This window comes from Lepisosteus oculatus, chromosome 8 (assembly GCF_040954835.1).
Source record: "Lepisosteus oculatus isolate fLepOcu1 chromosome 8, fLepOcu1.hap2, whole genome shotgun sequence".
Lineage (NCBI taxonomy): Eukaryota > Metazoa > Chordata > Actinopteri > Semionotiformes > Lepisosteidae > Lepisosteus > Lepisosteus oculatus.
The window spans coordinates 47,011,266-47,033,861 of NC_090703.1; the positions used below are offsets into that span (position 1 = coordinate 47,011,266).

At 44.6% G+C, this 22,596-nt stretch overlaps 1 protein-coding gene across 2 annotated transcripts; it reads left to right on the forward strand.

Annotated features, from left to right (window-relative positions):
- Positions 1-1,141: 1,141 nt before the first annotated feature.
- On the forward strand, positions 1,142-21,865 carry slc7a3b (solute carrier family 7 member 3b). 2 transcript variants are annotated; one of them, XM_006632940.3, is made up of 12 exons: positions 1,142-1,305; positions 13,582-13,975; positions 14,321-14,479; positions 14,598-14,769; positions 15,149-15,267; positions 15,515-15,737; positions 15,838-15,977; positions 16,327-16,429; positions 16,842-17,062; positions 17,239-17,405; positions 17,544-17,652; positions 18,253-21,865. In XM_006632940.3, exons 2-12 carry the CDS (start codon positions 13,606-13,608, stop codon positions 18,393-18,395), a joined length of 1,926 nt encoding a protein of 641 aa, XP_006633003.1. In that variant the 5' UTR covers positions 1,142-1,305; positions 13,582-13,605; the 3' UTR covers positions 18,396-21,865. The 2 variants fall into 2 exon arrangements, with proteins under 2 accessions (XP_006633003.1, XP_015207166.1); XM_015351680.2 differs by lacking the exon at positions 1,142-1,305 and adding an exon at positions 11,399-11,504.
- Positions 21,866-22,596: the final 731 nt, after the last annotated feature.

The following is a 22,596-nucleotide window of genomic DNA, read 5'->3' on the forward strand; positions in this document are numbered from 1 at the left end:
ATTGTCCAGGTCTTAATCGGGTGCTAATTGAAAAGTCCCTCAATAAGGTGCAGAGGCGCGCTCTTATCCTTGAGCTAAGGAATTTAGTTCCCGGCCTTAACAGACCAGGAAAAAAAAGCCGAAATTCTTTCGGGAACTTGGCGCTGGGATTTTTCCAGAATCTATTAGAACGTCAGCTTCCAGGAATCCTTCTGATGTCGCTTCATGTTTCCGATGTAGCAAAACTCCTTTATTTCCTTGACCCGCCTAGTCTAGGAAACCGCACACGAAGGGACGTTGTTCTGAACATGAGAAAAATAGTAACAGAAGTAGTACGGAGAACTCAAGGACCTTCTCAGGCTCCAGACTGTCATTCCACACTGTGCTCGCCTAAATGCATTAAAAATCATATGATCACATAAATAAAACACGTGTTAAATTGAAGAGGCATGCATGCACCAAACTTACGTCACCATTGATTATTTTCGCTCTCATCTTAGAATTAATTGTATTGTATAATTAATAAGGGGAAAATGACGGCTATTAAAACACCAGGCGTGTTAAACTGCATACGTAAATACAGTACCAACCGCCAATGACTGTTCTCCAGTAAAATACTGAATTATAAATAAAGCCCTTCGTGGTCTCGGATCGCATCGGTTTGCTACACAACACAGGCGCGTGCTTTAGTTTTTCTCTGGGCTGTTCACGGTTCGTAAACGACCCTGCAACCACGTGGCAGAGGTATTATTAATACCGGCGATTCGAGTAAGACGTCAAGGGTCGGGTATTTTCTTATCGGCTGAAATATACAGCTGAAAAAATAAATAAATGAGATGATCCCAAAGATTTTTTTTTTCTCTCAGAAGGGCTCTTCTTCCCATCGTCGTTGCACTTATCAAATTCGTTGATTTGCTCCGGTGTCAGACTGTTTTTTTCCAATGCAAGATGTTTTTTTCCCATCGTTAGCAGATTTTTTTTTTTTACTGCCCGGCGTTAACCGGTAATTTCTGATCCGTTTGTTTGTTTTTAAAAAAAAAAAGATCCAGCCACATTCATGAATGGAACGGCTTCTGCACCCTCCCCGGCTCGGAGGCCCCCCTGACGTCACCGCCACGCCTCCTCTACGTACGTCTGTTGACAAAACAGAACCGCGAGCCCCTCCTCGAGAAACCCGATCTCGGTTTTAAACTCGGAGCGAGCCGGCCGGAGCCACTCACTAACCGCTAACAGACGCAGTAGGTCGACGGGCTCCGCTCCGCAACCCCCGCCTTTTTTGCTGAAGAAATCCGACTTGTCCCTGGCTACTTTCAACCGTCTGGAAAGGTAACCGAACTCCTCGGGTCTGAAATCGAAAAAAAAAAAATCCCGCTGTTTCGTGAGTGTTTTGATCTAACTCGTCGTCTTCCTCCCCCCCCAAAAAAAAAAAAATCTAAGGGGGCCTAAAAAGCGGAACATCTCCTCTGCCCCTTTTTTTTTAATAGAAAAAAAAATCTGACGCAATGTACTCCGGGTTTACAATCAGACTTACTCATGCGAGCAAATGACCGCTCGCTGGTGTTGGCGGAGACGTGGGTTTACTACTCCCGGCAGAGTGTTTTTTTGTCTCTGTATACCCCACGCGTGTGGGGATGAGGGAGCTCAGGGGAGAGTGAACTGAAATCCGTGGGGGTTGTCTCCCGTGGGGTATTTTAAGTGGGGACGGACAGCTTTCGCCCCTTACTAGTTTGAAAGCCGGCCGCTCTCGTGCCCCCTTTCCGAGGCGCGTTACTTCCTCAGCTGGCCGCGTGCCTGTCGGCGCCCCCGCTCGTTAACGCGGTATTGATTCTGAATTGGGATCTGGAACTGCTGTGTGTTTTCCTTTTGTGGGTTTGCTCTACGTCGGTGTCGAGTACCAACAAGCCACCTCAAGCCTTTTCGGGGCTGAGAAGGCGAACGAAACGTGGAGGGGGGGGGTGTACTTTCTCCACCTACGTCCGATTCTCCGTGCCGACAAGGAAAAGAAGTCGGTAGTTTCCTTTGTTTGAATGTCTCCTACCAGCTCCGCAAGCGAAGGCTGTGTGTAATTTAATTCAGTGCCACATCGTGAAAGCGAGAAGGGGGGGGGGGGTAGTTTCTAAATATGCCCTGATCACGGGGCTGGATTTGTCCCGGGTGGTTTAGTAATTATACTGTAAAGCACCGGATTAAAATTAACGCGGCAGATCATTGATTTGGGCGCCAAGTTAAGGCACATGAAAGGGATTTAACATGGACTAGCTACTTGTTTCGGTCGAAAGAAATGAGCGGGGGGGGCACATTTTTTCACGTCGTTGCTGTCGGTTTTTCCACTCCTCGTGCCAGGGCTTATAACATTACTAGAGCGCTTAGTGTGTGTGTATGTATATTTTTAAAAAGTAAGTAATGACATTCCTGCCCCCACCTCTACCGTCTCCCGCTTTTTATGTTCAGATTTTCACGTAGCCGCCGAATCGGAGCTGAACTTCAAGTATTCTAAAAGCAAAACTAGCTGTCAATAACATGAATACTTCGGGTTCGACACGTTCCACATCCGGCTTCTGCAAAAAAAACCGAGAGTTACATCAGCCAGCGCTGACGAGGTTGCCTCTTCCTTAGTGCACAGCGGGCTTTCGGTGTAAAATAACTTTGCATATTTACAGAATTTAGCCCGCGGAGTGAAGTAGATTTCTTCTCGATAAGAGAATGTGCTGCACCAAGAATTTGAGAATTAAAAGGGAGAGCAGAATAGTTATGGAGCTAAACAAAAACAGTACGTTGTCTCAAAATGACGTTCTGGTGGGAACTTGTTTAAGACGGGTGCTGTGACTTTCTTTAAGGATCGCCGTGCATGAAACGTTAGGAGTTTGTTAAATGTTAAAAATGAAGTGTTTAGGAAGTGGAATGTCCAGTCGAATAATCGTGGTAGGGATTTTTCCCCTCCCACTGTCGGCTTCAACACAGCGTGGCAAAGAGAAACACGAGTTTTCAGCTCCTTTCCCCCCTCTTCTCCAGTGCTTTTCAGGGTCCAATCACGGGGAAAAAGGGACCTCGGGCTCCTCCAGTAATGGTAAAATGCACAGGGTGTTCTTCACACGTTTGGGATCGGGAGAGTGGCTTATTTTAACCGCGCACCACAGTGCTCGTAATTAATGGCCATGTCAGGCTGATCTGCCTTCTGCGGTCTCTTGTCTTTCTTTTCCACACAGAGCCGTTTTTCATCCGAAAGAGATGAAGCAAAGTGAGGGGGCTCTGGTCTTTTTGCACGTCGCTGCTTTCTTGGCATTGCTTTAAAAGGGCTCTTCGTACAGAGCTGCCTTCTGTAGTGCAGATTTCCATTCTCCTTTTTTTAAATCGCCCTGGCTCTCGCACAGCCACGCTGGCAGCGGGAGTAAACTAGCGGCTGGGAAGGCTGAGCCGGGCTCGGCTGCTGGGATACGCCTGGGAAGTGTAGGAAAAACTTGGATATCGGACCAGCAGAGCAAATTGTTTACCAGCGGTATGAAGGTCTGTGACTGGGATGCAATTAAAGATCTCTTGTGCTTGCCCGCAGAGAAACGGAGGGAGAGTTTTAGGAAGCTTGGCAGTGTATTACTGGGGTATAGGCACAGAATGTTCTGCCGCTTTGATTTTTGGCTTGGAGGACCTCACACATTGTAGCTTCAAATCTTTTTTTTTAACCCGCAGACACAGTGGAGCCTGAGCCGCTTTGTCTACAACTAGACATTCTCAAAAGTGTGGTGAATGAAGTTTGGTTCGCAGGCCAACTGCAGTATCAGTGTGCTAAATCAGCTGTGATGAGGGTTTTTCAAGGGATGGAGGGGTCTCGGATGGAGCTCTTTTGTCTGCTGTCCTCTGTCTGGATGTTCACAGAAGTGGAAAAAAAAACATGTTATACAACTGTCCTCTCGGCATTAAAGAGCACATCCCTCGGGGTGCTCATGGTCAGAATACTGAGTGTGAGTTGTGGCTTTTCCAGGGCCAGACCTGGAAGGGAGAATGCTGATAGATCCTGCATCTGGAATGGAGAATGCAAGAAGATTCAGATTCTCTAGACTGCTGGTTCATTATTACTGTAGATGTGCAACGATGGATTACTCCTTTCACAGCTCCTTTTTGCAGCTGTGTTGTTTCAGTGCAGGGTGCGCAGAGTGCAAGTCATTAGTGTAGGAAGTCCTCACGCCCAGCATAGCTGAACTGGGCAAGTGATCAGACAGTACAGTGCTCTAGAGTCACTTGGATAGCAGGACATTGCCGAGGAAGGAAGTGTATCCTGTTGAATGAGTGTAGTGGTCTGTTATATGAATGAGTCTGAAGAATACAGTCTCTAGGACTGGTCAATTTAGTGAAGTTAGGCTGTTTTACCTTCTTAAAGTGTCTTTTATAAAGGTAATTCCATTTTTATCATATTGAATTTATTAGGTTTAAGTTTAGTACCATAATTTCCATAACTAGTTGCATGGAATTTGGTTAGGGGAGCTTATACAATTAAAAACATACAGTAGGGTTTTAACCTACAGTACTTTTTCTAAAGAAGGTAGAACTCCTGTTGATTAGACTCATTCATGCTGGGGTGTCCAAGTGTGTCCCTCTCTCCCCCTCAAACAGTCCCAGCAGAGCTGCGTTCCACATTCAGGAAGCTTTGCCTGCATTGATCAGATATTTACACAACTCAGTATAAAGTGTCACTAACAAAACGGTTTCGTTCCTCTTACCAGGTCCTACAGAATGTAGCCGGTGAGGGAAAGGGGTTGCATATGGTGGTTTCTGAGTTTGACACCAAATTAATTTGATTACAGTCTTTGAGCGAAAGTGCTTTGGAATTGGATCAGTTCACTGACTGCCAAAAGAGTGCCTCTAGTTGTTATTATTATTGCTATGGTGTTGAGGACCCGGAAGTTACTGATAATTGCATCTGAAGAAAAGAGCTCAGGGCTGAGGACTTCAAGGCATCTAGCAAGCTGCTGGAATGCTGTGGGTAACCATAGTGACCAAACAGAAGGGTCTGGAAGCCGCCTTTTTGGCTTGTACACCGGCGGCAAGGAGCACCTTTAAGAAGGACATTCTTGAGAAAGAGGTGTGAAAGGAAAGTGGGGGGGGGGGGGGTAAACTAATCTAACAGTGATTTCTCAATTGCAGTGTTGCAGCTGAGCTCTATTTTAACTATAAGTGCTTTGCTTCTAGTTTGTCAAGCAGACCTGCACTGGTGAAGCTAGCAGAAGAGTGCACAGGCTGCTTTTAAAGTGAAACGGTCAAAATCCTGCTAATGCTAGTGGGGTAATAGTCTTGTTTCAGCGTGGGACTCCCCATTCAGATCACTTCGCCCTGATCTGTCTACAGGGCTTTGTAGCAAGACATGAATTAGCACTGCAATGCTTGGTGTGGTCTTGATACTCTGACTTAGAGCAAGCTAAGCAAACTGAACTTCACTGCATGCCAAGTTTTTCCTTTAAAATGTTACTTTTGCTTTGAAACATCTGTTGGTCTTGGACTGTTTATTGTTACTTTGGCGCTAAGAATGGGACGGGCTGTACTGATTCTGCATTGGCCGTTATCAAAAATAATGTCCTTGCAGTAGCACAACATTTAATGCCTTCCTGAGCATAGAGAGAGTGGGAGTAGATACAACAGTAAATCAAACAGTCCAGCCAGTTACTAATTATGGTCTCATTGCTTTGCCGGCTCTGTGTGGTTTCATGTGAGGGAGGGTGTGCGCCGTCCTGCCAGGGCAGCCTCTGCATCATGAAGCAGGCCAGGAGTTGAAGGGGCCAGGTGATTATCGTATACGGGGAGGCTTTGTGGGATTTAAAGCATTCCTTCTTCGAGACGGCGAGAATCTGTGCACGTAGTGAATGTCTGACCTGCAGACGGAGTCATTTGGGACATAATCCCCTTGTGTCCTTCGCGTGGGCCCTGTGGGGAGGGGTCAAGGTCACTTTGTGGGCGGTGAAAGTTTCTTTAATTAAAAGGATATATTTTTAGATCCCTTCTGCATGGGTTGCAGAAAGCTTTATAAATGGGCTCTGCTCTCAGGGGACGCGAGGTTGGCATTTCCAGTGAGGCTCGTTGTGGCAGGCAGTTTGCCTAGATGCACAGCTACCCTATCCCAGCTGACATGTGCAGCTCTTGTTGTTGCTCGAACTTGAAAACTTTTACTCACGCCACAGACAGCTCCTCGGCTACAGTTGTAGACCCTGATGGCCTCCCTCCCGTGTGTAAACACTGAACGTGCAACATGACGATTTGGTTATGCCACAAAACTAATATACCAACAAACAACAGTCAATTTACTAAACAGTGTCTGTTTTGGTGGAGCTGTCTGTGTGTTGTCTTGCTGGAGGTGCCAGCTGGGCCTTAAGCAATCGTGTCATAACAGGTCACTGCGGAAACTGAAGCTCGATGTGCTGCTTACGCATTTTTACAAACCCTCCCATCTTTTTATGCCTGGCCGGCTCTGTCTGTCTGTGGTACAGAGCAGTCTGTGGTAACAAAGGCAGCGGCATGTACAGAGTTTTTGCACGTAAGCTTTTTATCCCCTCTCCCCTCAAGCGAGCCACTTGCGAAAGTATCAATTATCCTGGCTGTTTAAAAATTCATCCGTCTGCACTGAGATGCCAGTCAGGTGATTCCACATTCTTACCTGTATGTTTCCATTCCCACACTGCCATGAAGTGGCCCGTAGTACTAAGTTGGTTAAAAGCCAGAGATCTTTCCATTTTAGCCTCAGGAAGTCAGGCTAGTGGCTTACCTTGGTGTGTGTGGAGCTTTGAAAGTGTTTGATGCTTCTGGCTGTTAAGAGCATCTTGCACACCTGACTTGTATCTTAAGCAGATAGCTGTGTTAAATTAAAATTGATTCAAAGGATGACTGAATTGTTGATATCTGCCCCATTCTTTACTTTGAGGGTAATTACAGGGATACTAATTTTTTCTTATCCCACAGATATCGGGCCTTACCACTCTTGGAATCTTTTCTGTGTTTTTGTTTTATTGTACCCATGCTCTGGCATTTCGATTGTAATTGCCACTGACACACTCGAGAGGTGTTGTATTTTAAATGTCAGCTTCTTTCAGAGGCAAGATGACCTTCTATGGTAAACCGAGATCTAGAGAGCAAGTACTGCTTTTTGTAACGCTAGCTTAAAGACCTGTTGTTGTGGGAGCACTATGGAAAACTTGCTGACGGAACATAAGAAAAAAACGTGAGCAGGCCATTCTGTACACGAAGCTAATTGATCTGGGGATCTCAACCGGCTACTAATTGAAAGAAGACAGGATATCGGCTTCAACAACACGGCTGGGTAGCCTGTTACTCCCACGTCCTCTTGCAGAAAGGAGTACCTCCTGTTGATTCAGAAAAGGCCTGCTGGTTTGTCTTCTCCAGTGCCTTTCAGGATTTTGAATCTGGTCCCCTCTGAAACGATTGCAGAGCAGCACCGTGCTGAGTTGGACCTGAGTGTTTTAAGTGTTGCACCCCATCTGTATGACAGCTTATATTCCTGCATTTCTCTGCCTCATCCCCCTCCACTGAGGGTGTGGGAAGAGGACCTCTGTGTTTGTTTTTTCTATCTTGAAGCGTGCTGACGTAGTTTTGGGCGTCACAGGTGGTTGCTCTTGAGAAACAGAGAGGCTCTCTTAATCAGCACAACCTCGAAAGCTGCCTTCTGATAGCAGCAGCTGAGCACTAGGAGGGGAGCAAACAGAAGGGCGTGTGATATGAAGCACCCTACTTTAATTGCACTTCATGGCTTCTATGAGATCTGTGCTGTTTTTATTCCCTCAGCCTTTCTGTTTCTTTGATGTGCAGTGGCCTTCTGTGTCTGCCTGCTGCCTTCTCTGAGCACTCCAGGTTCCCTTCATAACTCCACACAATCTCCACGCAGGGTCAGCTGTTTACAAAGTTGTTGTTTTTTTTAGGTGCTTTGGGGCACCACAGACACCCTGGATATTTTAACTGGTTTCTCTTTTGTGTGTGTACATGACCTTTGATGCCCTGCCTTGTGCCCAGTGCTTCTGGGATGAGCTTCTTGTTGCTGTGGCCCACACCAGGAACGAGCAGCTTTCCTGTGAAGGATGGGTGAACCTGTCATCCCCTGTTTTGCTTTTTCACCCTCGGTGCTTGTACATCTGCTGTATGTTTTGAATACATGTTCTTGCAGCCTTGCCAATGATTGCGTGCAAAAATCTTGTCAAGGAGAGCATCTGCTTCTGTTTTCTGCTTTAACTCTTCCCAGCTGTTGCTCATTGTGGACATCAGTAACCAGAGACCCTGCTTGGAAATAATTTTCACAAATCCACATTGCTAGTGGGTAAGGGAAGAATTCAGTTAATATCTGGAAGTATTTTTCCCCAAAAGGAGCCTAATTGCAGTGTTGTAGATTAGAAAAAAAGTCACCTGTTGGTCAAACCATTGCACCAGTGACTTCGGGTCAGCCTTTAGTTTATTACGGAAGGGTTTACTGCTGCAGAATGTTTTGTTTGTGGTCGCCACCTTCCCCTGGAAGCTTCAGTTCTTGTTTTGTGTTGCTGGGACTGCACTGTGTTTTGAAATATTTCTCAGAATGTGAAAAGGGATGTAGTGACGAGACTGAGTCTTCCTGTAACTCTGTACCGATGCCACAGCTTCCTTTTGAAATGCTCAAAAACAGCAAGGGGTTTCTAATTGGTACGGCATGTCCAGCTTCCCTCCTGTGCAGAGAAATGATCCATTTATTGCATTTCATAATGCCTGGCAATCCAGACGCAAAGCAGCAGTTGTGTGGTATGGCTTGTTGCCATGGGAACCTGAAGGATGCTACCCCTTAACCTGTTTGTCCTTAGCACTTGAAATCTCAGGTGACTCTGGTTGATGTTATGCAGGAATATCTAAAAGGATGCAGACTTGAAGAAAGAAACCATTTGTCCCATCTTGGTTTCTGGGTTGCTCATTAATTCAAGTACCTCATCCAGTTACTTTGTGAAAGGATCCATTTGTTAAGGATTCCTCCTGTTAAGGAACAAACTACCGTTCTTTCTTACACAGTGGGGGGGACCTTTTGCTCTCTCGAGTGCTTCTATCTTTCTGCACTGAGCTTCTAGACTACCATTTTCTTCTTCTGCTTCCATTTGGCCAGGGGGGCATTGAAGGTAGGCTTGGGGCAACAGCAGTCGGGATTTGTCACATAAGGCCTTGGCATTTCAGCCTGTGTGCTCAAATGACTCTTCCACAACAAAGCTGTCCTTTTCTTCCTGCTTTTGTTCCCCACAGAGCAAAGTCTGTGGCAGAGAGTTCAGTCTCCCCTCTGGCAGTGGTGTACAGAATGAGAACTTGTTTGCAGGACCTCAGTGTGGGCAAGTGGAGAGGATGAGAAGGAGAGTTTGGTTGGGGTGAATGAAGTGTGTAATGGGCCTCTAGGTGTCCTGGATCTGTCATTAAAAGTGATGGTTACAGTTCAGGTAGAGCTGTAGTCCAGTAGGGATTTATGGATTTTCCACTTGGCATCTTCCTGCTTTAACAGTGAAACACGTTAAACCTCCTTCCCTTTTTTAAAAAACATCGCATGTTGAAAAAATGTCCTACTTGGAAAAGGGGAAAGGCCGCCTTCTTGGATTCTGTACAAAATCGGAAGTATCCTGATAGGAGTCTCTACACTGGTGCTGAAATAGAGCTCCCTTCACTGTTTATAGTTACAGGTCCAGGTCAGGGAGTGTGATCTGAATGATCTTGAAAACCTAAATTATCAACCCCTAGACAGGGTACATAGATAAAAGCAGAGAACTGTGTATGGATTTGTAGTTTGATTTTGAAACATTGTTTGGGTGTTGACCACTATAATACTGTGGTTAATCCAACATTAATTGGGTGTGTCTCTGAAAGCTCTGAAATGCAAAGCAACTGCAAGATATTGTAAACTAGTTTTCTGCATGTTTTACCGGTTATACCACACTACCCGTCTGTTGTGATCTTATGTCTGCGTGGGTAGACCTACACGGCAGAATCCACCCCTGCACAAACTCATTTTAACCCTGGAGGGGGAACTGGGTCTGTTTAGAGTAAGATGATTGTGTTCTTGCTTATGTTGCAACAGCTGCCAAGTGTTTCAGTGTAGCAGCTCTGGAAAGAAAGTTGTTGCCGTTTCCTCATTCTGTTGTGAAGAAACAGAAACTGTTGTGCCTGTGGTTGCTTATTTTGGATGGACTGTACATCACCCCCCTATATAGCACTTATATAGCGCTCCACTGGACACTCCACTCAAAGCGCTTTACAGGTAATGGGGACTCCCCTCCACCACCACCAAAGACGGCAGCCATAGTGCGCCAGAACGCTTAGTGGGAAGGAGAGCAGAGTAATGGAGCCAATTCATAGATGGGGATTATTAAGAGGCCATGATTGGTAAGGGCCAATGGGAAATTTGGCTAGGGCACCGGGGTTACACCCCTACTCTTTTCAAGAAACGCCCTGGGATTTTTAATGACCACAGAGAGTCAGGACCTCGGTTTTACATCTCATCCTAAGGCCGGCACTTGTTTACAGTATAGTGTCCGCGGCACTATACTGGGGCATTAGGACCCACATGGACCGCAGGGTGAGCGCCCCCTGCTGGCCCCACTAACACCTCTTTCCAGCAGCAGCCTTAGTTTTCCCCAGGAGGTCTCCCATCCAGGTACTAACCAGGCTCACACCTGCTGAGCTTCAGTGGGTTGCCAGTTGTGAGTTGCAGGGTGATATGGCTGCTGGCATTTGACTATGTCAGGGCTTGCATTCACCATCACAAAGCCACTCCGAGTTCTGTTCTCTTTATGTACTTGGCACAATAACAGGCCTCTCTGACTCTCAGGTGTTTGGTTTTGTCTAAGTTGTATAATTGCTTTGTTGGTTATAAGGAAGTACAGTGAGCACTGGTGGGAATCAGAAGTATTGCCTTACTGAGGAATGTGTTGCTTCACTCAATCCTTCCAGGAAGATTTTTTTTGGGGGAAAATGCATCACGCCATGTGATCTTGTACCGATCAGGAAGAGTGATGTCCCTTGCATGACAGGTGGTTCCTGGTTAGAAAGAGCAGAGGTGTTTAACCCTTCTCCATTCTTTAAATCCAGATGAACAGCAGTTAGGCAGCAGGCCTGAGTGCTGCTTTTGAGATTCAGGTTTGGTAAATGTCATACAAGCCTTGTAGTTTAATGCATGGAGTCAGACTAATTTTTCTGCTTGAATTAAACATGTTTTAAGCCATTTACTACTTGGTTCTCTTGGTGGTTGGTGTCTTGATTGAAATGTAAGGTTTTTTACTGCATGTTTAAAAACACTTCAGCAACCATATAATGGTGAATTGCATCCACCTGTCTTTTGAGACATCTGGGTTGGTGTCACTTCAGGTTCAATCACTCCTCCCCTTGTGTTTACAACTGTTTGAGGAAGTGCCTGTATAACTGTAAGGCTTATAAAGGATGTGAGCAGAGGAAGAATATATTGCCAGAGAGAAAGACCTACTTAGCAAGCTGCTGTAAAACTTGCCACACCTGTAGCGACTGGGAACACAACTTGAAATCTGGTAATATCTGTTTTTTCTTTGTTTTAGTGCATGCTCCTTTGGAAAGGTAGTTTGGCTGTTGGTTTTTTTTTATACTACTCCACTAAAACAAATGCTTGGGGATCTTACCAGTAACTGATGCTTTTGTCTCTTTCTTTTCCACTGTCACTGATTTAGCTCTCGACAATATTTTGGTTCTCCTATCCCCCATGAAATATTTCAAAATGATATGTCAACAAATACAATACTCTGAGACGTTATTTTGTAGAGTGTACATTATTCTGGCTTTTCAGCATTTCATGATATGCTTTCTTGTATTTCAAATGTCTTTGCCTTAAATAAGTATCTGTCAGCTCAATTTTCAGCATTTAAACAGAACTATTAAGATAAGGCAAAGTTTACATCCTTTTTCAGAGACCTTCAAAGGCAGGGACTGTGTAAAGCAACTTACACTTTCTTCTCCTTGACGGAGATGCGCAGGTTTTAGACGGCGCAGAGCCACTCACTTTACCATGTGAAGCAGAGGTGGAGTCACGTTTGTCTCAAGATTCATATCGCACAATAGTGTAACTAAAGATGAAATACCAGTAGCTTCAAACCTTGCATCATTTCTTTTTATATAGACCAGAGGTTCCCAGAATAGGTCCTGGAGGAAAACAACTGTCTTGTGGTTTTTGTTCCAGCTGAGTTGTCAGTTACTGTCTAGTTGATTTCAGTTTTTTTTATCTGGGGCAAAATTTTCAAATTTGCTTTCAACTCTCAAAAGGGTCAGATGGGATTTAGAATTGGTGTCATGCCTGTACCAGTTTCTGAGTTTCAGAACTGCTCTTATGTAGTATACCTGAAGCACTTTTTTGTCATGTCTGATACTGCCATTCCCCCGTGTCTGTTCATCATTGGTTGAACATCTACTAAGAGCCGTTTAGTGAGAGATGCCAATAAGCAAGTTGAGGAGAGTATCTAAATTTCTGTGTGCAGAAACAGTGCTCTTGAAATAGGGTATGTGTGACCCACAGGTATGACTGAAGGTGTGTAGCTCAAATGAAATGAGCACCTGCATTAAGGGCTCCTTTATATACAAGTGTATTATCTATATATAGGAATTTGTGTTAAGTTAGTTTTAAGGTAATAGAACGACAGCAGATAGGTGAGGGGATCACTGTTGACTGTAGTATGCACTATTTGTATAATGTAAAGCAAATTCTTGTTTGTTTAGGAATGGAACTAGACAACTAGGTTATCATGGCAAGCACTTATTCTTTCTGACATGCAGGTCAGAAGGGAAGCTCTATCGTACCCTTGGGGTAATTGGCATGCTGGCAGGGGGCTTCTCTCAGATTATTCTACTGAATGTCCTGCTGTGTCTGGGTCTTTAGGGTATTGTTGTAAATGAGAACATTCTCTGTTGGCTTACCTGGTGAAGGAAAGGAATAAAAAATACGTTAAATGAGTTGTATAATGACAGTTCCTGTAATTGATCGTGAAATAGTGAGAAAAGTATTCACATCTGTTTATCAAGCTCCTATTTCTACAGGGAGTTAATAGCTAATTGACTTGGGAGTGTTCATGCTTTAATTTCCAAGTTGCTAATTTATCTGGCTGTTACACCTAAGTCATCAGGTTAACATGAAGCAATTGTTTTCTTCAGGGTTTTTCCATTTTCCTCTCTAACGAGACGTTCTTCCACTTCGGGGAGTTACTACATTTAGGACATTCCAGGTCTTGTAAAAAGCGTTTCATAAGACCTGGACTAGAACATTCTTCAGACTGGATTTATGCCAACTCTCCAGGAACTTCCTCAACTTTAGAACGTTACATAACATAGTTCTGGTAAATTATACCGGAAAGAAGAAAGAGTTACTGCACCTAGAAACTTAAAGGAAATACATTTACAAGTACAACTGTTGGTGCTAGTGCTGAAATATTTACAGGTAGGGCCTTCGGGTAATCAGATGAAACCAAACATTTGGATTTCAGTTGTAAAGTGCTACGCAGTGGGTGGAGATTTTGGGTTTGTTTTGGTTGAATGAAATGATCCTGACTTCTGAGAGGCGGCCCCCCCTCAAGCCGGACTGTTCTCCCTCTCCCCCGCCCTCAGGTGTGTGTTCACAAGGCTGCAACCATGACCGGTAAGAACCTCGCAAGCTACGGGAAGATGCTGCTCCGCCGCCGGCTGCTCGACTGCTCTGAGGAGGAGACGCGCTTCGCCCGCTGCCTGTCCACGCTGGACCTCATCGCTCTGGGCGTGGGCAGCACTCTGGGCGCCGGCGTGTACGTGCTGGCGGGGGAAGTAGCCAGGGAGAAGGCGGGGCCTGCCATCGTTCTTTGCTTCCTGATCGCTGCCCTCTCCTCCGTCTTGGCTGGGCTCTGTTACGCGGAGTTTGGGGCCCGGGTGCCCAAAACCGGGTCTGCCTACCTCTACAGCTACGTCACGGTGGGAGAGATCTGGGCCTTCATTACAGGATGGAACTTAATCCTATCCTATGTCATAGGTACGTACACACTTGTCACACATGATAAACTGTTTGAATACCTAACAAAGCATAATTTCATTTAAACCTGAGTCGCTTCCCTTTTGATCATTCAGGGCATAGTTGTGAACTCTACATGTTGGTTTGAGAAGGATGTTTTCTATGAATACTGCAATTGTAATACAGACTGGGTTCAAGGAATGCAAGCAAAGCAGAATTGGGGCAGTGTTAACTGAAATGGCCAAGAGGACTGCTGGCTAGTCCAGAGAAGACCAGAAAGGCGTCATCCTGTAAAGGGCTTTTATTTGAGAGGGTTGTAAGTAATGTGCATATCTCTCTGACCAGTCCCTACTCCTCTTTCTTCAGGTACAGCAAGTGTGGCTCGAGCCTGGAGCTCCACATTTGACAACCTGGTGGAGCAGAAGATCTCCAGCTTCTTCAAGGCTTCGATGTCCATCAAAGTGGAGGGGGTGCTCGCTGAATACCCAGACATCTTCGCCCTGGTTCTTGTGCTGTTGCTCACAGGTGCGCGCCCACTCTGGCGTTCCCACACGCCCGCACTAGGGGTGCTTTCATGTTGGTTCACGCTTCACCCACTGTGAAGCGCTGTCGGCTTACCCCTTCTCCCTCTCCTTCACGGCAGGCCTGCTGGCGTTTGGCGTGAGTGAGTCTGCGCTGGTTAACAAGATCTTTACTGGCGTCAACCTGGTGGTGCTGGGCTTTGTCATCATCTCGGGATTTGTGAAGGGAAACGTCCACAACTGGAACCTGACTGTGGAGGACTTTCTGAACAGCACCAACATGAACACCACAGAGTAAGGAGTCCTTGTGGTATTTATGGGATGGGGTAAGGGCTCTTATTTGGCCTTAAATGACTAAGGGACTATCTGAGTCTGTGTCTGGCTGTTTCAGCCTTGTGCAGAATATCTGGATCTTGAGCATTAAAGTTTTCTAATACTCTGTGTTGTACTGTTCTGTCTTACACATTGAAACTAACCCATAGCTCAGTTAGAGCAGAACTGAATGGATCTGTGGAAAGCAGGCCCTAGGCCTCCCTGTCTGCTTGTCTCTGGTCAGAGCTGGAGTGGAGACTGGGAGGATGCATGTCATTTACCAACAGGGAGAGAGAACCCATGCTACTGTTCCATGGCAGAATTATAGACTAGGGCTAATGTTATTTGTGTATTTTTGCAGGGCAATAGAAAAAAGTTTTGGCTCCGGGGGTTTTGCTCCATTTGGGTTCACTGGGATCCTGTCGGGCGCAGCCACCTGCTTCTACGCCTTCGTGGGATTCGACTGCATCGCCACAACAAGTACGGAGAGCACCGCACACTCCTGACGGCAGACTTTCACACTGCTACAGTACTTGAAACCCTCAGTGGTTACAACTTGGAAAAAGTGCTTGGTTAGACAAGCTATGTTAACAGTTGAGCAAATTGCATCACCCAAAGTGAGGAAGAATACAATCCAGAAGCTTAAATGGTCCTGAAGGACCCAGGGCTGAGGAACATTGGTGCCATGTTTTGAGCAGTACATCTAAACATCTCTTCTCTTCTCCAGGTGAAGAAGCCAAGAGCCCCCAGCGCTCCATCCCGATTGGAATTGTAGCCTCCTTGCTCATCTGCTTCTTTGCCTACTTCGGTGTGTCTGCCGCTCTCACGCTGATGATGCCTTACTTCAAGCTCAATACCCAGAGCCCCCTGCCGGAGGCCTTCAGCTACGTGGGCTGGGGTCCGGCTCGCTACATCGTGGCTGTGGGCTCGCTTTGTGCCCTCTCCACAAGGTCAGTTGCTGCAGAATTGGTGTCTTCTGAACTGAGCTCTGTTTCTTTGTTTCTGCCGTGAAGAGCTGATGGTCAATATCTGTTTATCTCTTTCCCTCAGTCTGCTTGGCTCCATGTTCCCCATGCCGCGGGTGATTTATGCCATGGCTGAGGATGGTCTGCTCTTCCGTGTCCTGTCCCGCATGAGCAAGAGGACCAAGACCCCCTTGCTGGCTACAATTGTATCTGGAATAGTGGCAGGTATGACCTCAGTCCTTAACCCCTAGCTGTTGGTTCTATCATGCTTTTCTTTTTTAATAAGGATCTTATTTATACGTGTCCATGATTCATTTTGTGTTTCTTATTTCTTATCCAGCTCTACAAATTTCACTTAAAAAAACACGCTGTGCAAGATGACATTCTCTTTCGGAATGTATCCTCAAATGTTTCTCTTACTCTGCCTGAGGTGTTTTCAGTCCTCTCTCAAGATTTCTTTTTAAAAAAAAGAAAGCTGCCTGTTGACGGAGCAAGCAGAATCTCCCATCCTTTTGTCTGTCTGTAAGCCTTGCTCTTTCCCTGCCCGTGTTACAATGCCAATCCCTCTCCACAGCGCTCATGGCGTTCCTCTTCGAGCTGGCTGCCCTGGTGGATCTCATGTCGATTGGGACTCTGTTGGCCTACTCACTGGTGGCTGTCTGTGTGCTCATCCTCAGGTCAGTGCCTTGCCCTCACAGGTCTTGTGTGTCAGCGCCGCATACCAAAAGACTGGTGTCTGTTCAGAGTTTCAGTTGAGGCTTACTCAGTGTATAGTGCCATTTGTATACTGTACAGATCAGGTCTGCAGTTCCTCATAGGAAGGTAAACACGGATGCAGTTTAGCTAATGCTTTTCTTTTGTCAGTGACTTAATCTTAAGATCTCCTCCAGCCATTTCTTTATAGATCCCAGTGTTTGGTTTAGGGACTTGAATATAAGAAAGATGGGGTGTTTTGAAATGTACACATTCAATGCTAATCTACAGAAAAAGTAAACAAGGGCACGTTTTTTACCTTGACCTCTAGGCAGCACAAACTCGGAGATGGTTAGAATAATTGCACCTCATGCCTCTCTACTGCCTTCTGTGCAGGTACCAGCCGGGCACCCTGAGCACACCAAGATACAGTGAGAAGATGGTGGATGTGTCTGGGGAGAAGACAGCCATGACTGAAGTGGACAGCGCTGACGAATTTGCCACCGAGACGGTGCCACTGAAGGAGAAGTTCACCATGAGGCTGCTGTTGGTGCCCAACTGTGACTTGCCAACCAAGACGTCGGGCACCATCGTCTATGTCACCACTGCCATCATCTGTAAGCTGCCCTCCAGCTCACTCCTGCACTGCATGCATGTGGCGATTCTGCCCGTATCGCACTTTTAGACTTCTCTGCAGTTTCTCACTACACAGATTCATGGTGTGTTGTGGCTTCTTCTGTCTGTGTAGATCAGTCTTGGAATTAAGCCTCTCTCTGTCTGCCTCTCTCTGCAGGTACATTGTTCACTGTGCTCTGCTGTATTCTGTCAGTGAAGGGCTCAGCTGTGATGGCCATGGAGCCACTGTGGGTAGCACTGTGCATGGTCTTGTTTCTCCTATCTGTTGCCTGCACAGTCATCATCTGGAGGCAGCCAGAGAGCAAGGAGTCGCTCACGTTCAAGGTAAAGGGGAAGGGGAGATCTATTCTGTCTGTGCTCTCTGCAAATGTACAACATTACACTGCAAATACAGTATTCTGTAATGTATTATTGTATTGTAATTTGTATGCTGAAGCACTCTCACACTGACTCTGTTCACAGGTACCTTTCCTGCCCCTGCTCCCACTACTCAGCATTTTTGTAAATGTCTACCTCATGATGCAACTGGATATGGGTACCTGGGTGCGTTTTGCTGTCTGGATGGCTATAGGTGAGTTTGTTTGTTTTTTTCCCTGTTCTTGGAGTTAAATTCACAAATAAAAACTACACTGTGATGCTGATAATATGTAAAATATCCCAATATCTGTTTGTTCAATAAGCTACATACCCAAACCAATGATCTGGAGCAGGTGTGGTCTAGAGCTCAGTGCTTTTCAAAGCGCTATACAGCTTGTCTTTATAAACTGTTGGAAAGGAGGTCAGGTTCCTCTGAGCCTAGTCACTTGCTGTGTGATTGAGTTATCAGATTAGTGGTTTCAGTGCTGCAGAGGTCCCTGTTGGCCTGGCAGTGGTGATGGCACTAATAGATTCTGTTGTTTAAGGCAGTAAATGAGTCCTCTGGGGCTGCCCCACAATGCATACAGTGTTATTAACTGAATCACTTAGTGTAGTCTTGTTAGTGAAAGATGTCAACACATGATCCTTTAAGATGTAATTAGCCAGGCACCTGAAGCACTGGCAGACAATTTAATTAACTGATGGATGGTGAAACGTACATTATCCTCATCTTTTTCCGTTCTCATTTTAGTAGTGGTGATTGTATGTTTATTTTTTTGCACTCGTATCCTCAACCTCTCTCTCTCTCCTGCAGGGTTTGTTATTTATTTTGCCTACGGTATCTGGAACAGCACAGAAGCCCAGAAAATGTCCACCAAGAAATACGAGTCTGCTCTCCGAGCCAAAACCCCCATCTACCGGGGTGAGGACTCTGAGCTGGAGGGGTCAGTTGCCTGAAAGAGGAGGGGGGAGGGAAGGAGTCCCCTGTATCCCATTGAACCAGACAGTCACAACATCCATTAGCTTGAATAAGACTGCTAGTACAACCCCAAATCCCCTACTGTTTGTCTTCTGTAATATTTATTTGCACGGTGTATTTGATGTATATATTGAGTTATTTATTTGTGTGTGAATTGCTAGGAGGTTTTAAGACCTGGGTGGGCTGTTTCACAAACAGTAGCTTGTGTTACATAACTCATTAATTTAAAAATACACGCATGTGTGTGTACACAAAGCCACTGCAGTATTGGCAGTTTTGCACAAAGCTGATGTTTTGGGAAATAGAAAGTAAGTAACCTCTGTGCAGGTCGGCAGATTTGAAGGAACTGGCAAAAGAGATTGTTGTGGCTTTTTGGACATTCAGTATGCTAGCTGGAGCTGAACGCAAAGAAGAAGGGTGGAGGTGTCTGGCTTCACTACAAAAATAAATGGAATATTAGCAGACAGCCTCTGAAAGCTGAAAGCACTGCTGTATCTCTGAGTTTGTCATAAGCCAGCATCTCCTTTTTTAAGGCCCTCTTTAAACCACCCGGTTTTGTTTTGGCAGCCTTATAAGCCCCCGGGCAATGGAAAAGAGGCTGTCAGCTCCATGTCCTAGCTGCATGTATAGCATCAGTGTGCATCTTATCTGTGTGTGAATCTAGTCTGCATTTTATTATCTCCACAAGGGGAATTTAGAGTAGGGGAAAAGATTGTGCCGAAAACCTGCTTTGGTTCTGTGTCAGTGCAAGGTGGAGACAATGCACTTCAGAAAAAAGCAGCTGTAATCTGAGCTGAAACCCAGGAGCAACAGTGTCTCCTAAAGGACAGGGATCATTACAAAACAGATGTGTCTGACTGTCTATTCTGTCTCCTTGTCATTCCCTCACATATACAGACTTTTACAGTGTGACAACCCAGAATTCCTGGTCAAAACATCCAAAAGTCTCAAGGTTTTTCCATCTTTCTGGTAACGTTTATGGCTTGACAATCCATGTTTGGGAGTGTTTCAAAATTTGGATAGGTATCCAAAAAAGATTAACTATTTTTCCTTATGTATGTAAATATATATACATGTATATTTTTAAGATACATATGTACTTATGTGTATGTTTACATGAGGAGAAATCTGACCAAACAGGTCTGTGCTGTTATTTGGCAGTATTAAAGTGTCTCTCTAATGTTGGCACAACTGGAGCAGGAGTCAAAGCACAGGTGCAGTCTGCGAACTGCAGATAAGAGGTTAGGTTTTGACTTACCAGATAAAAAGAATTTAGATATTCCAGTTCTGAATAACACCCAATGCACTTAATATGAATAGATGGATCACTTAAAATGAATGTATATGACAAGTGAAACGAATTTCATCTGTTTCTTATTGGAAGTTGGCAGGATCCGAGTGGGAGGATTAATGTGCTTACATTGTTCACGTTGTAAATATGTTTATTGAGCTATTGAAGTTTAGTAAGGTTGTCTTCATTGTATATAGCTTCGGATGCAAATCTTATTTGTATAATCTCTCTTTAAATTAACTTAATAATTTCATGTGTGTATAGTATGGCAAAATGTACATTAAACTTGATTAGCTGAAAAAGGGCCTCTTACCTTGGCACGGCGAGTAATCGCGTGTTCCTCAGATTGGCCTGTTGCATCAGATGTGGTGGCAAGAGATGGCTGTATTTTTATTACAGCAAGGTCATTTTTTTATCTCCACCAAGGCAAACCCCAACTGGTCCTCGGAGCCATCTCCTTGGGGGAGGCCCTGAGCTTTGTCAATCGCCATTCCTGATTAACAGTTTGTAATTGATGGGCACTTGTGTATAGTCTGTTCACGAATAGCACTCTAGTTTCCATTGAAACCACAGCCTGTGTATAATATTCTATATGTGTTTTGGCCTGTGGGTCCTGCTATTTTCCAAACTTTTCAGAAAATGTGAGGTGAAGGCCTAATGTTCTTGACCTTTTGAGAAAAGGTCACGATTTCCATTTCTGCATTTTTGTGATGTACAAACTGCAGTTCTGTTATGGTCCCTTCCCTGAACAGGGAAGGTGTCAATGTGTGTAGTGTCGAGAGACCTATGGGTTATAGTGCATTGTTCCCATCACATTGACTGTGAAAGAGGAACTATTTAAAGTGATTAAGGCAGCCCTACTTTGGAACTACAAAGTATTCCACACATCCCTCAAGAATTCTGGGGGCTTTCAACAAAAAATATATGAACACCAGCTGTCCTTCGGAAACCTGAATCATGATGTTGTCTCTAAACGGGAAGACATTGTTCAGTGGCTTTTAGTAGCTTTATCCTCTGTTCCCCTTTTGTACTTTCTGCTGTTAGTGTTCTTGCATATCAGCTCTTTAACTGTTGGGTATGATAAAGGTGATGAATAACTCAAATGTGACATCTATTTTTGCAATTCCAGTATTTTGAGACCAAATGGTTTTAGTTGATGAAAAGGCCTGTAATAAAAGGGTATTTATATGTTGAAATGTAAACTCCCAAGTACAGCTGAAGTACATCCCCATTGTATTTCTGTCCCGTTCAAGTGTGCTGTTCTGACCCTCTTGTGGGTTCTGACTTTCGCACTAAGCAATGTGCTTGTTTGTGTGGGGAACTGAACCTTTCTTTTCCTAATCTATTTTTGTAAATAGTATATTTTTGTATAAAATGTATGTTTCTGTCATTAAAATCCCTGTGTTCATTTAATTTAATGCACTTGTTGGAGGTCTGGTTGGCATTTTAAAAAAGATTAATGGAATTGGTAGTGGCTAATTCGTCATTGGGGGGGAAAAATGCTTTTCTGCATTGAAGTGAGCCATTTGACATCGAACTCTGCATTCAGTTAACCTGAGCTGAGAAGCAAAGGAAGGCTTAGCCAGATCCATACTGGTATGGGTGACCTCCATAGAAAACCAGACCAGTTGGTTGTGCTTTTCCCTCTGGACCAGAATTTTCAAACAAATGCCCCTGTATGGTGACGGGAGCCTTAATGCCACAGCAGATGTCATTTGGATGAGACATTAAACTGAGGTCACTGATTTCTTAGTTAATTGTCCTGTGGCTCTGCTTGTAAGAGAGTGTTTATCCTGGCCTGCACAGTCTGGCCTTTCCCTCTGAATTAAGCTGAAGTGGTTCTCTTTCTTCACCTGATCTAAGAAAGCTGCTGTATATAAAGTATATGTATTTAAAAGTAATGTACCTGCAACAACACAAGATTCACTGATGCACAGAAGGAATTCAGGGTAGTGTTCTGTACTGTTCTTCCTTTCCTTGAAGATTCTTGAAACTCAGCAGACTGAGTTTGGCAGCTGGTGATGTAAATGAAGCCTTCTGTATTTGCCCCATATTGTTACTAATTTTTATTTTGCATTAATACCTGTATATATTTCTGTATTGTTTTGTAGGAGTGTTTAATTTTTTTAAAATAAACTTGCTCTGTTTTAAATTAAAGATGTGATGATTTTTTTTTCTCCTCTGTAACCTCCATGGTAGGAACAACTTTTCAGATTAGTTTGGGATGTAGTTTATCAAAATTTATTAAGATTGCATGAGATGGTAACAGACTATCGATTCATAATCTGGTTTTAAGATTAAACTTTTTTAGATTAAAAAAGTGCCCTTTAATGCATCTAAAGGAACATGTACATTAGAGTAACATAGAAAATAGTGCTTGAATGAAATTTTACTATGCTATTAATAATTCCTCATATTTATGTAGTGCTTCCTGGACACAAGCACTTAAGAGGTAATGGGGACTCTCCTCTACCACCACAAATGTGCAGCCCCCACCTGGATAATGGGATGGCAGCCACCGTACACCAGTATGCTCACCACACACCAGCTAACGATGGGGAGGAGAACCGAGTCATGAAGCCAATTCAGAGATGGGAATTGTTAGACCATGATTGGTAAAAGCCAGGGAGAATTTTGGCCAGGACAATCTACTCTTTTTGAGGAATTCCCTGGGAATTTTAATGACCACAGAGAGTCAGGAACTCAAGTTTTACACCTCATCCAAAGGACAATGGGTTTTTTTTTTTACAGTATAGTGTCCCTGTCACTTTCTGGGGCATTAGGACCAACACACACTGCAGGGTGAGCACCCCCTACTGGTGCTCTTCTCTTCCAGCAGCAACCTTAGTTTTCCCAGGAGTCTCCCATCCAGGTACTTGCCAGACTCA

Coding starts and splice junctions, on each gene's coding strand:
- slc7a3b (XM_006632940.3), top strand. CDS start 13,606: ATGACCGGTAAGAACCTCGCAAGCTACGGGAAGATGCTGCTCCGCCGC. Junction 17,063..17,238: donor TGTCACCACTGCCATCATCT/GTAAGCTGCCCT, acceptor CTCTCTCTGCAG/GTACATTGTTCACTGTGCTC. Junction 17,653..18,252: donor TGCTGTCTGGATGGCTATAG/GTGAGTTTGTTT, acceptor TCTCTCCTGCAG/GGTTTGTTATTTATTTTGCC.